This window comes from Neovison vison, chromosome 7, assembly GCF_020171115.1.
Source record: "Neovison vison isolate M4711 chromosome 7, ASM_NN_V1, whole genome shotgun sequence".
In the NCBI taxonomy this organism is placed as follows: Eukaryota; Metazoa; Chordata; class Mammalia; order Carnivora; family Mustelidae; genus Neogale; species Neogale vison.
This window is the reverse complement of record NC_058097.1, coordinates 149766240-149782918: the sequence shown is the minus strand read 5'-3', so window position 1 is coordinate 149782918 and position 16679 is coordinate 149766240. Positions and strand designations below refer to the sequence as shown.

Here is a 16679-nt window from a genome sequence, read left to right as displayed (position 1 = left end):
ATAAATAAAATCTTTAAAAAAAAAAAAGGACTCTCCATATATTATAAGGGGAACAGATCTACGACTAGCAAAAGCTAAAATAATAGAATTATAAGAGGATACATTTTTAACAATTAAAGGGACCTAAGAGATCATCTGGAACAAAACACTACCTATGGTCTGGAGACATTAGCAAATTGCCCAAGATCGCGCAGCCCACAGCAGCGGCAAGGAGAAATTTTCACAGCTCATCTCCTGAAAGATGCGCCACACACAAATTCAATATTCAACATCCAAATAATTCAAGGATAGAAGCTGAGAAAGTGTGCAGGGATTTTAATGAAAACATTGTCCTGAGCAGCCCAGGTGAGGGTAGTGAAAGTGGCAAATCCCTCCCATGGTCCCTTACTGTCTGACAAAAAGGACCTAGTCCAGTTACACTGCTGGGACCCTCACAGGTGCCCAGAAGTTCCCGTGGTGCCTTGGGCCTGGAGTCCACACTGCCCAGAGGACCTCACTTATTTAGCACACTTGGCCCTCACCTCTCACCATCCAGGAAAATGCCCTGAAAATGAGTCAGAGCTCAAGATCTGGGCTAAGGGAACAGATTGTATCTAAGGTCAACCAGGTCTTCAAACATGTCAGACTGCCAATGGAGATGGAAAATTAGATCCTGGGACAGACTGGTTTTTGGGGTTCTTATAGGCATAATCCAGGTACTCCTCCACAGGGGCTGCCACAAAGCCAACAGAGGAGCCATACAGGCTGAAGAATTTTGTTCACTAGATTGTTTGAATTCAGCAGCCAGGTTACGGTGAACATTTCTGACCTAGGTCAGACAGGACCCCGGAGGTGAGGAAGGGGAAAGACGCCTTTTAGTGCCATGATCCTTCATTGCTGCCCTAGGGGATGGTTCATGTGTGTCTCCAACCCATGATTTTGCACCATCAGACATGTTCCTGCATGCTTTAGGAACTGCTGCTGAGCCACCTGGGGGAGCCCAAGCCTAAGGGATGGGATTTGGGGAGGGAAGGAGAGGGGATCTACCGTTGTTACGAGATAACACATTCATAGGCCATAATACAGATGAGGAAAAATAGCTCTCCTACCATAAGCTGAATGCAGGAACTGAAACTCTGTTGGATAGAAATGTTAGTTGAAATTACCACTAAGAATTTGTGCAAAGTAGTACACATCGCAGTTATAAAAACAGATTACTGTCTCAAGATAGCAGTTTCCCCCAGGTGACATACGAAACAGTGAATGCAGAGGGTGTGAAGTGCCTCTACCCCAGAAGGAATGACAGACTTGCCATCCAGAAAAACCCATTCATTGAAGAGAACCACCTCCCTGATGCCCTGGCATCTTCCAGGTAGCTGACCCAAGTTAGTGCTCTCTGCAGAGCAGAGGGACTTCACACATGACAGAGGCTTAATGTACCAGAAGTAAGGTACAGGGACAAAATCATCAGCTGTGGCCTCTGAAGAACTCTCTGTAAAGCCCCACAGGGCTAGGACCAATGCAGAGACACTTCCCTCAAAACTTCTGGGAGACTACGGTGCTTTTAGAAGGAGCACAGGCTATGGGGTCAGATAGACTGGGTTTGAATTCCAGCTCCACTGCTTTTTAGTTGTGAGACTCTGGACAAGTTATTTAACCTCTGAGCAAAACTGGAAGCAGGAAGATCCAATTCACACAAGACTAAAGTAAGAACATTTGTGACATGCCTTGCACAGCGTCTGCAAAATGACAGGATTCAGAAAACACATATTCCTCTCCCTTGCCTTTCCTCATATTTGTCATATGTAAAATAGGAACAATACATTTGTACTTTATTTTTTTTTACATTTGTACTTTATAAAGTTGCAATGAGATTAAGTGAGATAGTAGATGAAAGTGGCTTATAAACCTCTTGTGATGAGGTATTTCATTTCTATCTATATGAGTTATTCTGTTTATCCTTTCATTTTCAAGTCAGATTACCAATAATGTGATTCATCCTTTGGTTTCCAGATTCTGAAAGTAAGTCTCAGTTGGCTCCCGCCTCCTGCAGGGCCAAACAGTTCTTAAATAAGATCCCTGAAGTCATTAAGAGCTTGGGAAAAAAGCTCCAAGTACCCACACTGCTTTCAGAACCAATGAAAGAGTGAAATGTTTCCCTGTACCCTGAACAGATGACATCTTAGAGTACTTAGAGCTGCTAAAAATAGCTCCCTCTGAAGCAACTTCTTGGTCTCCTTGAAGAAGCTGAGAGAAATTTAAACCTGAGAGCCTGGCTCCTTTGCAGGCTTCTACCCCGCAGGCATCTCATGGCATCACAAATGGCTGGTTCTGGCAGGAAGCTGAGAGGAACCTACACCGCCTTCTCTGTCCTTGAGCCAGCTCTTCCTCAGCAGGAGCTCCCCTAGGGCAGTCAGGAGACCAGGTGAATGCCGAGGCTCACCTCCCAAAATAAGAAACAGACCAGTTATGCATGCGTGCGTGTGTCTGTGTGTCTAACTCCAAAGGAAAGGGATCTGTTCAAGGTCACACCAAAATCAGCAGGAGAGTTAGTGCTATAACCCCAGTCCTTCCGACTCCTAGTTTGGGGCTTTCTGACACAGTATGTTAACATCACCCTCTATAGTGTATGGGTTTCAAAGGAAACACAAATTTGGGGAAGATAAAGTTAGGTGAGGGTTGATATTTTGTCTTAAAATTAGTTAATTAGTACTTTACACATGCTAGGAGCTTTCCAATCTCATCTCCTTATTCCACAGTCCCAGGCTCTTCCTGTCTGCTCTCCCTAGTCTGGTTGCTCTAGTTTCACTTCTTAATCTCTCTCTGCCCAACTGTGGAACGCACAGCAGGATGCATGGTTTGGATCTCTGGCCAGTTCCCAACTTCTCTAAATTTTAGTTTTCCCACTTGGAAAATGGGAATAACAACAGTAATGACTTCAAAGGTTTGTTGTGATAGAAAACAAGTCAATATCCAGAAAAAAGCTTAAAATAGTCCCTGGTGCGCAGGAACCATTCAACAAATATCACCAATTTATTTTTATTTTCTGTATTTCCACTTTCTTGGCAAACTAATCCTCAAACAATTCCAGAAACCATCACCATAAGTTCTGAACATTATGAGACAATGCCCCAGTGCTGGACATCAAGCTCTGATGACTTCATGGCCTGCAACCTCCGTGGGGCCTCCTGTTACACAGCTGTCTTACCTTCTCCTTCCAGTAAAGCTTTCACACCTTGACCTCTCTCCTTAAGAACCTTCCCTCTATCTTTGTTCGCCCCTCTCTCAGCAAATCAAAATCATTAGACAAGATCACTCCACTTTCCACTGGGCAATTTATTTTAAGCACATCCATCTATGACTTTTTCTTTAGTCTAAGAGGGAAAGCTGCCCTCCTGTATGAGGCACCCACTCCACCTGCTCCCCAAAACAAAGAAGAGAACGGAACTCTGGATTTCTCACCTCACCAAAGCCTCCTTGAAGGCCTGGATCCTTCTGGTACCCCTCCTCCTGCACCTCTGACTTGACCTCCTTCCCATCAACACTTACTTAACCATGCTCCTATCTTAAAAAAATCCCTCCTTTAATTCCACCTTCCCTTGTTCTCATTGCCCTCTTAGAAGCCTCTTGTAAGAGCAGGCTCTATCCACTAACTCGGCGTCTTCCCTCCCAGCCTCACCATCTCATGGACTGCTTCCACACGTCACGGCAACCTCCTGACTACACAGACAACCCATCTTCTTCGTTCCTGACCTTAGCTGACCTTCTACAACTACTCACCTCATTTTGTTTCAGACCTGGCAGTTTACCAAGCCAATTCACAGATCTCACAGCATCTCATTTCCATACTGTGAGAGATAGAAAACCACTGTTTTTTTTAAGACAGAACTTATCAAACTTGATTAAATCTTTTATCAGAGTTAATTTCTACAGATTTTATTGTTTCTTCCTCACAGTATACATTTTTTGGAAATACATATTTTATTGACTAAAAGTTAATATAGAATAAACTATTAATGCTGAGATGGATTTTTTTTAGCCTGTGGGTCACTGCTACCCTCACAAGCTCTGAGGGCAATGACTTTCAGCTTCCTCGAGTTTGAATTACATCCAGTGTCTTCCAGAGTGCCTTGGGCATCGCAGGCCAAAATAAATGTCTGTGGAATGACACAGCTATGTAATGCACTTTAGGGGTTAACTATACTTATTTGCATAAAATAGTTCTTGTCTCCCAAAAAAGACAGGATTCACAGTATGTGTGTACATGTGTGTACGACTGCAAAATGATCCCTACTTCAGAATGAAGTAACTGAGGAGGCACCTGGATGGCTCAGTCATTAAGCATCTGCTTTGGGCTTAGGTCATGATCCCAGGGTCCTGGGATCGAGTCCTGCATCAGGCTCCCTTCTCAGAGAGAAGTCTGCTTCTCACTCTCCCTCTCCCCCTCCTTGTGTTCCCTCTCTTGCTGTCAAATAAACAAAATCTTTAAAAAAAAGAGAGAGAGAGAGAGAGAGACTACTCTGGTGTTTTAAAAAGAATGAAATAACTGAGGTTCAGAGAGGTCAGGTGATTTAAAGTTGCTAATTTAGGAAGTCACAGAACTCAGACCCAAGTCTTCTGACATGGCCCATGTTCTCTCATTTAAATATTCTAGAAGAAAGGGAATGATGGTAGGATGAATGCTACATGGGCACAGAAAGGCATGAGACCAAGAACCAGAAGATCTGCCAAAGGTTCCAGTCCCTATGCTACTGCTGATTCACTGGGTAACTTGGACAAAACACTGCTTGTCTCTGGATCTCCCATGTCAAGAGAAGGGGTTGAACTGGAGGATCTCTAACATCTTTTCAAGCTTTTTAATTCTAATCATTACTAAACAAGAAAGTAGGTGTTATCGTGGCATTCAAGGCCTTTCCACATCTTGCCCTTGGACATCAGTAGTTCAGATTCCTCTATTTTCTCCAGCCCCACAGTGTGCTTCAACCATTCTCACTACTTCTAGGTTCCTCAGTGTCATGTCCTCACACTGCCATCCCTTTGCCCAGGCTCTACACTGTCCAGAATGCCCAATTCTTCCTTTGTGTGCTTAAAAGAATGACCCCTGCTTCTCCCTTGGATCTCTACTGCTGGCCCCCCGTGGAGTCTCCTGTACACTTTCAGCCTCAGGCAGACTGTTGTTCTCTCCTCTGCTTCCTCTCCTTACATGTGCTCTCTTCACAATACTTGTCACACGGCTATAAATTTGTTTAAATGCCAACTACCAAATGAACTCTAAGTTACTTTAGGCACAGACGGTTCTTTTTCTCAATTCTAGTATGGAGGACATTCAACAAATAAATACTTGTTGAGTAAAGGAAGAGAAACTTATATAAAACCATCTACACCACTGAGGTAAGTAGCACATTCCTCAGAGAGATGAGGTATCTTGTCCAAGGCCTCACAGCTAGTGAGTTATCAGGATTCAAACCCATGACTTTCTAAGGCAGTATCTGTACTTTCTCCCACCCCTTGAATGTTAAAGGACCCGCTAAGTGTGAGGGTTAGTATCAGCAGTTAAGCCCTCTGCACTGCTCCTAGCCCAAACTAAAAATAACTTTTCAACATTTTCAAATCTATCTCAATCTCTATCCAAGGAGTGGTGGGGCTTTGTTATTTTTGAAAAACAGCTTCCTTGCCTCAGCTTGAAAACCAGCTCTTTATCCTCTGGTGGCAAGTCTCTCACTCTCTTCCAATTCCACATCCAGGAAGTGTAGTGAGTGTGTGTTTGCATCTATGTGTGTCTCAATGGCAGCCTTAGGGGAAACTGAAAAAAGAATGGATTTGGACATTGTTTGGGAGAAAAGAAAAGGTTCTGTGAGGAGGATGCATGTCTTAGATATGCCAGCAGAGCAGAGATGGGTCAAACTTAAGTCCCAAGGAGAATGGGGGAAATTCTATTCCCACCCCAATCCTGAGTCCAAACTGCCCCAATTCCCAGAGGGGACTCCCAGGAGAATCAGGCTTGGACAGGCTGAGTCCAGAGCGATTAAGGACAAGGAAAGGCCAGCAGATGGGTTTGTTTTGCCAAACAGAGCCCACCTCCCACCCCAGGCATTACTGCTGGTCTCTACTTTCTTCTTACCTGGAGCATAACTGGGGCTATTGGTGGGGTACAGGCTGGGATTGTAGGCAGGGGCTGCTGCCGGGTAGGCTGTAGGGTAACCTGTGAAGAGACAAAAAAAAAACCCCAGGCGGTTGGGCAGGAAGAAAAGGAAACAGAATCCAAATCCCAGGTTTGGCCTTCAGCCTCTTTGTGGGCCTTTTCAGATAGTATATGCAACTAGCTTTTAGCCTCTATGAGGAAAGTCACCAGTACCACAGTCCTAACATATGCAGATTTTCCTTTCTTTTAATTTTTCTAATTTTTAAAAGCAGTATAAGAATTCTGTCTATATACTCACTGTAAAAAAAAAAAAAAAAAAAAAAGGAAACACCACAGAAGTGTATGTGGTAAAAAGTCTAAATTCACTCTCACATTCCCACTCCAACACTACTTTACTCCCCAGGGGTAGTAACAGTTATCCTTCCAAATAGTTTTCTACACATTTTTTCCTTAAAGATTTTATTTATTTATTTGAGAGACAGGTGAGTGAGACAGAGCATGAACAGGTGCAGACGGAGAGGGAGAAGCAGGCTCCCGGCTGAGCAGGGAGCCCAACATGGGGCTCCATCCCAGGACCCGGAGGTCATGACCTGAGCTGAAGGCAGAAACGGACTGAGCCACCCAGGCGCCCTCAACACATTTTTATGCACATATTGTCAGTGGTATTCTGGTAAATATTCAACCAGATCTGGCTTGAGGGGATTGAAGTCAAGCTCTATGTGTAGCATTTGCCAAATTCCATGGTATAAATACTCCCACCATGGCCAATTTCAAGCTACCAACACCAAAAAGAACAGTTAGGAAAAGATGATCACAACTGGCTCTCTAGCCCACAAGCCAGATCTAGTCTGCCACTGTCTATTACATAGAGGGTTTTCTTTTTCTTTTTCTTTAAATGCTTAAAGAATTTTTTAAAGTACAATCTACTCCCCAATGCGGGGCTCAAACTCATGACCCCAGGATCAAGAGGCATATGCTCTACAAGCTGAGCCAATGGGGAGCCCCATTTTTTTTTGAAAATTTTATTGGGACAAAATACATATAACATAAAATTTGTGGTTTTAACCATATTAAGTGTATAATTAATTCAGTGGCATTGTGTTCACAATGTTTTACAACTATCCCCCCTATCTGTTACTAAGACTTCTTAATCACTCCAAACAAATTCTGTACCCAGTAAGCAGTAACATCCCATTCCCTCTCCCCATCGCTCCTGTTAACCTCTATCTACTTTCTGTTTCTATAAATTTGTCTATTTTAGGTATTTTATATAAATGGAATCATATAATCCCTTTTGTGTCTAGCTTCTTTCACATTTGTTTTAAAGAGGGGGGAGGGGATTGGGAAGCGGGAGAATTTTTTTTTTTTCCCATTTGAATTTTACTTAGTTAACATACAGTGCAATATTAGTTTCTGGAGTAAAATCAAGTGATTATTCACTTACATACAACACCCAGTGCTCATCATAAGTGCCCTCCTTAATACCTTTCACCTATCTAGCTCATCCCCAACCCACCAACCCTGAGTTTGTTTTCAATCTTTCTTTAAGAGTCTCTTACAGGAGCACCTGGGTGGCTCAGTTGGTTAAGCATCTGCCTTTGGCACAGGTCGTGATTGGAGTCCTGGGATCAAGTTCTGCATGGGGAGGGGTGTCCCTGCTCAGTGGGGAGTCTGCTTCTCCCTCTGATTTTCCCCCATCTTGTGCCTTCTCTCTCGTGCTCTCTCAAATAAATAAAATCTTTTTAAAAAACTAAAAATGTCTCTTATGGTTTATTTCCCTCTCTCTTTTCCCTCCCCATCCCATATGTTCATCTATTTTCTTTCTTAAATTCCACCTATGAGTGAGATGACATGGTATTTGTCTTTCTCTGACTTATTTCACTTACCACACTTACACTCTAGCTCCATCCATGTCATTCCAAATGGCAAGATTTCTTTTTTTTCTTTTTGAGAGCTGAGTAATATTCCACTGTGTATATATATACCACATCATCTTTATCCATTCATCAGCCGATGGGCTCTCTCCATAGTTTGGCTATTGCTGATAATGCTGCTATAAACATTGGGGTACATATATCTCTTTGAATCTGTATTTTTTAAATTAATTTATTTGACAGCATGCATGAGCATGAGCAGGGGAGCTGCAAAGAGAGCAGGAGAAGTTGGCTTGCCATTGAGCAGGGAGACTGACATGGCATGTTCAATCCAAGACGACATGAGCTGAAGGAAGACAACCAACTGAGCTACCCAGGCGCCCCTTGAATCTGTACTTTTGTATCCTTTGGGTAAATACCAAGTAGTGCATTACTGGATTATAAGGTAGTTCTATTTTTAAATTTTTCAGAAACCTCCATACTGTTCTCCAGAGTAGCTGCACCAGTTTGCATTCTCACTAACAGTGTAAGAGGGTTCCCCTTTTGAAAGAGAGAATCTTAAGCAGACTCCACACCCAATACAGAGCCCAACATAGACCTTGATCTCACAATTGTGAATTCATGACCTGAGCTACCCTCCATAGTCGATCACTTAGACTGAGCCACGGAGACATTTTCTTTCGGTTTAACATTATAAGCATTTTCCCATATATTCTTCATATTCTTATTCTTCAAGACATTATTTTAAATCTTTTTAATATCCCATTATGTATAGAGATCAAATCATTTAACCATTATTCTGTTTTCAGATGTTTAGGTTGTTTGAAATTTTTCACTATAATAAATACAACTATGAAAACGACCTAAATAAATCTTTGACTACATCTCTGATTATTTTAGGAACAAGTCTAGTATATGTGCTGCCGAAGCGAGCACAGGAACAAGTCTAGAAGTGAGATTTCTAGGTCAAAAGACAGTGCTATTTTTAAAGCTCACCCATTCAACAAATATTTGAGTAGCGACTCTGTGCCAGACACTGTAAAAACTGTACTTCTGAAGCTTATGTTTTTGAAGGGTGGAAGAAGGCAGTGGATTAGTAGTAAACATGAATAAACACAGTCTAAAGTGCTATGGAAAAGAGAAAAGGGCAGGACAGAGGGTATAAGAAGTGCCAGAGTTGGAGGGAGGGCACTGCAATATTGAACAGGGTAACCAGTATAAGACACACTGAGAAGTAAGATTTTCACAAAGACCTGAAGGAAATAGAGTTAACCAAGTAGATGGCTGAAGAAAGAGCATTTCAGGTGAAGGAAACTGCAGAAAGCCCCTAAGTGGAAAGCCTATTGGATGTGTCTGAGGAAGAGCGAAGAGGCCAGTATGGCTGAAATAGAACAAATGGGGTGGGGGGGACAGTAGTAGTAGAGGAAGTCAGAGAGAGAAAGGGCTGGTCAGTTCACAGAGGGCCTTATAGTCCTACTGTAAAGGACTTCACTTTCATTCTGAGTGAAATGAGAAGCGATCACAGGGGTCTGAGCAGAAGAATAACATGATCTGACTTTTGTTTGAAAGGGGTCACTCTGATTACTGTGTTGAAAACAGACTATAGGGGCCCCTGGGTGGCTCAGTCAGCGTCTGCCTTCAGCTCAGGTCGTGATCCTGGGGTCCTGGGATTGAGCCCTACATTGGGCTCCCTGCTCAGTGGGGGGCCTGCTTCTCCCTCTGTTCCTCCCCTGCTCATGCTTGCTCTCATTCTCTCTCAAATAAGTAAATAAAATCTTAAAAAATGAAAAGAGAAGAAAATAGACTATAATGGGGGCAGGTCAGAGAAGTAGAGACCAGTCAGGAGTCCATTGCAAATTCCTGGCAATAGATGATGGGCCTCGGAAAGGGCAAAATCAGCAGAAGTGAGAAGTGGCATGTTAGGAGTATTTTTTTTTTTTTTAAGATTTTATTTGTTTATTTGACAGACAGAGATCACAAGTAGAAAGAGAGGCAGGCAGAGAGAGAGAGAGAGAGGGAAGCAGGCTCCCTGCTGAGCAGAGAGCCCGATGCGGGACTCGATCCCAGGACCCTGAGATCATGACCCGAGCCAAAGGCAGTGGCTTAACTCACTGAGCCACCCAGGCGCCCCATGTTAGGAGTTTTCACCTACTTTGCCAAACTACTTTCTAGATAAGACTATCAATTTGTACTTGCACTAGCAGTATGTAAGTGCCTGTCTCACTGCTCCCTACAGCTTTTTAATGTTCATTGGTACTTTGACTGATGATGGAAAGCTGATTTTAAAAGTCAAAGATTAAATCTCTAAATCCCTAAAAGCTTCTTTGGGATTTGTAAATATTGCACTTTAATAATGTGTCTTTGTTAATATGCCTTTCCCTAAATCTTTTCCAACTCCAAAGAAAATTCATCTAACGTTACCCTCCAATCATTTTCTGATTTCAGAACCAAGGTGGACAACTTGTCTCTTAATTAGTATTATGGAGGTCTGCCACTTATCAAGAAGAAAGTCAGGGGTTTAATTTGGAAAGCAAAGCAATCCAGTCTCATGGCTGAAATCTATATTCAGTTTCATGTGAGAGACTGTGCGGCCAAGGGTAATTATACCCTTGTTTTGTCATTTCAGATGCCAAATGGCGGGGGGGGGGGGGAGGGGAGGAAATCATAGGATCTTCTTTCAATGTTCCAAGTAGATTTATTTTTCATTCACTTGAATTTGGCAGATGTAAAATGGCAGAATAGAAGGAGATTTATTTGATCCTCCAACCCTTGTCATTTTATAAATGACATCCTCAGACCAAGAGAAAGGAAAGGGACTCAGAGTTACAGACTGCTGATGCTAGAATGCATCCTAAAGGCCACTTGGTCCATCCTCACATTTGGGCCTAGAACCTCCCCTGTGACATGGTCATGGGATCCATTCAGCCTAGCCCTTATATTTCTATGGATAGTGAACTCCTTCGTTTCTGAAACCCCTATTCCATTGTGAGTCTACTCTGATTGTCTAAAAATGACTTTTCATATCACTAACTTTACCTGTATCTTCTGCCCTTTAGAACAGAACAGATTTAAAGGCCCATGCATCCCTAATTACAGAACTTATCACACAATACATTATTGGTATGTTTATATTTCCTGTCCTGCCCCCACTCCCCAAGCTATAAGCTCCCTGAAGACACAGCTATGTCTTATTTGCTTATACACAATAGCTCTTGGTCAGTTCCTCCTTCCTACTCCCTGTCAACACACTGTGCCCTCCCCTACCGCTTCCCCTCCCCTCAGCCTGGACAGGAAGCATCTGAGCTTCTCAAACATAAGGTGGTAGTAAATAGTCTTTGTAGCCAGTAGAGAATCTCTTCCCCACCCTCTCTAAAAAGGGCATCAAAGGTAAGCTGGGCTTCCTCCCTACAACTTTCCTGGTTTGGTTTTGTTTCCTTGGCCCCAACTGATAGTATTAATCTTGCTGCTTCTGTTGCTGATGATGCTGGCATCTCTAAAGCTTAGCACAGATAACAGCAGAAAACAGGTACTCAGTGCAGAGATTACCAGGGTGTGTGTGTGTGGGGGGGGTGGTTTGTACTCTGGAGCTATGAGAGGTTTGTAAACAAGAGAAACAAATCCAACAGGGTCCCTGGCTTTGAGTGGGTCACCAACTAATGAAGGAGAGAGATAAGTAAGTGGACAGTTATGTGAAAAGTGCCATGATAAGGCTAGAGTGAGCAGAGGAAGGGCCTTCATTAACCAACATCTTTTTAGTGCCTATTGTCTGTCAGGGATTATGCTGGGCACTAGGTATTCCTGGATGTGGATAAGAAAGGGGGAAGAAGGACATTCCAGGCAAAAGCATGATAGGTAGCATCTGGGGGCCATCCATAAGTGGCCTGGCTCTAAGGAGCAGAACTCATGAGCTAACCACACCTGAGGGGAAAGGCTGCCTTGCTGGCTTGATCTCATGATTTTCTCTCCTTATAACCGTGTCTCCCTTTATCGCCCTAACTTACCTTCCTAGTTCTGTCACTATGTCTTGAGTTTCATATGGCTAGACAGGACTTTTCTCGTAAACTCCTGACTCATCTAGTATCTAACTGCCTACTCAACATGTCCACTTGGGCTTTTGCTAGACTACCAAGGCTATATGGTGAGTGGTTAAGAGTGTTGTCTCTGGAGCTAGATCTAGGCTTAGGTTTGAATCCCAGCAACACCACTATTATGTGTGTGATCTTGAGCCACTTATCCTCTCTGTGCTTGAGCTTTCCTATCTGTAAAATGGGACTATTACTTACCTAGTAAGTTGGTATAAGTATTAAATTAGTTAAGACCCCAAAGCACTAAGAGCCAGGCAAATAGTTAAGCCTTCAAAAAGTCAGCTATTACTATCATTTCAAACTTATGATATTAAAAAATAAATTTTCACTTTCTGTCCCCCTACTCCCTTCCAAACCTGTTCCTCTGCAGTTTTTCTCTAGATCAGTAAATGACAACTCTTTCTTCCAGTTTCTCAGGCCAAAAACTTTAGAGTCATCTTGACACTATTTTTTCTCTCCCATCCACGTCAGCACACCCTTTCAGTTCCACTTCAGAATACACTCAGAATCTTACTCTCATTGCCTACACACTTTCTTTCCAGATTACTGTACTAGCTTCATCATTGGTCTCCCTGCTTCCACCTTTAATTCTGGCAGTCTATTTCCCTCAGCAGCCAGAGTGATCCTGTTAAAACATTAAATCAGATCATGACACTCCTCTCTTTAGGCCCCACAATAGCTTCCCATGACAATGTGGAAATCCTTTTAATGACCCACCTGGGCCTCAGCCACCTCCTCTAACTCCCTCTCCTACTATCTGCCCCCACGCTGATCTATTCCAGCCACACAGGCCTCCTTGCAGTTCCTCATGTGCCAAGCACTTTTCCAATTTCATCCTTTACCTTTTCTATTCCCTCTTCCTAGAACTCTGTTCAAAGATCACCTTAACATTTTTTCTAAAATAGTACTTTCAACTTCCACTAATCGCTATGCTTCTATCCTTTTTTGTTTATCTTCACAGCACTTCATCTGACACACTATGTATTTACTTGCTTAGGGTAGACTGTGTCCCACCACTAGAATGTAAGCTTAGGCCACAGAAGCAGTTGCTAGTTTGTGGCTATTCCCTTACTGGAAGTCTCCTCCTAGCACACTCCAAAGACACTGTCTTTGACTCTCAAAACCCAAGGGAGCAGAATGCCTTGCAGATCCTAATCCTCCATGGCTACCCAGATCTGTGGAAGCTCATCAAGGGTCAAGATACTGAGTTCAAATAATACACCATATACATTTCTTCCATTGCTCATACAAAAGATATTTTTATACCTGTGATTTCATTTGAGCCTCAAACCAACACTAATGCTGGGAAATCTGTCTGGCTTAGTGGAGCATGCAACTCTGGATCTCGGGGTTGTGAGTTTAGACCCCAGGACGGGTGTAAAGATTACTTAAAAATATATTTAAAAGGGCGCCTGGGTGGCTCAGTGGATTAAGCCTCTGCCTTCGGCTCAGGTCATGATCTCAGGGTCCTGGGATCGAGCCCCGCATTGGGTTCTCTGCTTGGCGGGGAGCCTGCTTCCCCCTCTCTCTGCCTGTCTCTATGGCTACTTGTGATCTCTCTCTCTCTCTGTCAAATAAATAGAATAAAAAATCTTAAAAAAAGAAAAAAATATATATATAAAATATTTAAAAAATAAAGAAAACCAAAACACTAATGTTATTTCCCCCATTTTATAGTTAAGGAAACAGATTTGGAAAGGTGAAGTGTCTTTTTTACTAAGATTTTTCAGCAATCAGCAGTGGAACTGGAAAGGGAATCCTAAAAGCAAGGCTTTTTCCACACCTGCCAAATAACTATGAGTTGGTCCTTGGAAGGAAGTCTGCCTCTTCAGTACTTATATTCTTTGAAGGTCAAGAGTAAAGAAAACAAATGGACATAAATGAGCTTTTCTACTTTGTATCCCAAAAGCTATAATAGTGGTCAGGTTTCCTGGGATTCTGATGTATCCGTTTTAATTGCTTTATAGCTATCAATACAATCTAATCCTTTCTTGTCACTAGGACTAGGACTGAAGATTACATTTCTTTATTAATATGGAAATTAGAAATACTTTTTAAGGGAAATCAGAGGACAATGTCTGAAATGACTTGATCCTTACAGGAAGTAAGAAAGCAAGAGTATCAAAAGGCTAGAAGGCGAACTCTCCGGCTTAGGAAGACAAAGAGGATTACTGCTTTGTGAGTAGGGAGATTACTGCCTATGTTCTCCTCTAGGATTCTGATGGATTCCTGTCTCACGTTGAGGTCTTTCATCCATTTTGACTTTATCTTTGTGTAAGGTGTAAGAGAATGGTCGAGTCTCATTCTTCTACATATAGCTGTCCAGTTTTCCCAGCACCATTTATTGAAGAGACTGTCTTTTCCACTGTATATTTTTTCCCATTTTGTCGAATATTATTTGCCCATAGAGTTGAGGGTCCATATCTGGGCTCTCGACTCTGTTCCACTGGTCTATGTGTCTGTTTTTATGCCAGTACCATGCTGTTTTGGTGATCACAGCTTTGTAGTGAAAGCTTGAAATCAGGTAGCATGATGCCCCCGTTTTATTTTTGTTTTTCAACATTTCCTTAGCGATTCAGGGGTCTTTTCTGATTCCATACAAATTTTTGGATTATTTGCTCCAGCTCTTTGAAAAATACCGGTGGAATTTTGATTGGAATGGCATTAGAAGTATAGATTGCTCTAGGCAGTATAGACATTTTAACAATGTTTATTCTTCCGATCCAAGAGCATGGAATGGTCTTCCATCTTTTTGTGTCTTCTTCAATTTCTTTCGTGAGTGTTCTGTAGTTCCTCGAATACAGATCCTTTACCTCTTTGGTTAGGTTTATTCCCAGGTATCTTATGGTTCTTGGTGCTATAGTAAATGGAATCGATTCTCTAATTTCCCTTTCTGTATTTTCATTGTTAGTGTATAAGAAAGCCACTGATTTCTGTACATTGACTTTGTATCCTGCCATGTTGCTGAATTGCTGTATGAGTTCTAGTAGTTTGGGGGTGGAGTCTTTTGGGTTTTCCATATATAGAATCATGTCATCTGCGAAGAGAGAGAGTTTGACTTCTTCATTACCAATTTGGATACCTTTTATTTCTCTTTGTTGTCTGATGGCTGTTGCTAGGACTTCTAATACTATGTTGAACAAGAGTGGTGAGAGTGGGCATCCTTATTGTGTTCCTGATCTCAACGGGAAAGCTGCAAGCTTTTTCCCATTGAGGATGATATTTGCTGTGGGTCTTTCATAGATAGTTTTGATGAAGTTCAGGAATATTCCCTCTATCCCTATACTTTGAAGCGTTTTAATCAGGAACGGATGCTGGATTTTGTCAAATGCTTTTTCTGCATCGATTGAGAGGACCATGTGGTTCTTCTCTCTTCTCATATTAATTTGTTCTATCACATCGATTGATTTGTGAATGTTGAACCATCCTTGTAGCCCAGGGATGAATCCCACCTGCTCATGGTGGATAATCTTTTAAATGTGTTGTTGGATCCTGTTTGCTAGGATCTTGTTGAGAATCTTAGCATCCATATTCATCAGTGATATTGGTCTGAAATTCTCCTTTTTGGTAGGGTCTTTGCCTGGTTTGGGGATCAGGGTAATGCTGGCTTCATAGAAAGAGTCTGGAAGTTTTCCTTCTGCTTCAATTTTTTGAAACAGAGTAGGGAGAGACACTTATGCAAAGAAGACATTTTAGGTCTGCAGCTCAAGATGAAAGAGAAAAAAAGTGTCCTTCCCCACACCCCCAAGGCCAGGGTGACCAAAACCCAAACAAGCAAAATAAAAAAAAATAAATAAAACAAAGAAGACCCAAGGAAGAATATAATTTTGAACCTGTAGTATGTTCTAAGCACTTTGTCAGGCCTTCTTTAATCTAATCTTCACACTAAGTCCATGAAAAATCTTAGTAGTCCCATTTTAGAGATAAGGATACTAAAACTTAGACTTATCTTAAATAGCTTGTAAATAAAGAGTGGAGATAGAACCCAGGCCTGCTGAATGAGACAAGTAAATTCCTAATTCCTTCTCTACCTCTCCTCAAAATATGATTCCACTCAACATAAACATCTGGATCTGGCTGCCATGCCCCTGACACCGCCTTCCCATGTTTCAGCTTCATAATCTGGGAAAATAGAAAATTACTCTCAAGAGTCAATTTGGTCAAAGATGGTTCAGTTACCCAAACAAACAAACAAACAAATAAGCTATTATTCCCACTCAGCATACTAAAAGAGGACAAGCTCATGTTATTGAAAAGCATCAGGCAGGCACTAAATCACAGAGTTAGAAGAGGTGATTAAGTGCAATTTGCCACCCAGTACAGGAATATCCTTTATAATGGCCCACAAAGCTAGCCACACAGCCTCTGCCAGCACATCCTTCTAATGATGGTATCCTCAGAACCTCTTCAGGCAGTCAAAACTCCTGCTGGACAGCTCTGGAAATTAAGAAATTCCTCACTCTGTCCAAAAAGTCTGCTTCATAAGGTATCTAACTTTGGAAAGTTTCCCAGCTACTGGTCCCAGTTCTATCCTCATAGACCAGGTCTATTCCTTGTGACCTCGGGCAATCCTCTAAATAGATGAAGACATCAGTTATT

At 42.1% G+C, this 16679-nt stretch overlaps 1 protein-coding gene across 5 annotated transcripts in view; it reads right to left on the bottom strand.

Moving 5' to 3' along the window:
- FAM168A (family with sequence similarity 168 member A) overlaps positions 1-16679 on the bottom strand; it is a 199058-nt gene that overhangs the window by 20912 nt on the left and 161467 nt on the right. For 4 of the 5 annotated variants that reach the window (XM_044258577.1, XM_044258578.1, XM_044258576.1 and 1 more), the window contains 2 exons: positions 6101-6181; positions 1089-1115 (listed from right to left, as the gene is read on the bottom strand). In XM_044258577.1, coding sequence (XP_044114512.1) covers positions 1089-1115; positions 6101-6181 — 108 coding nt within the window. The remainder of the gene's footprint in view (positions 1-1088; positions 1116-6100; positions 6182-16679) is intronic. The other variant, XM_044258579.1, reaches the window with a different exon arrangement.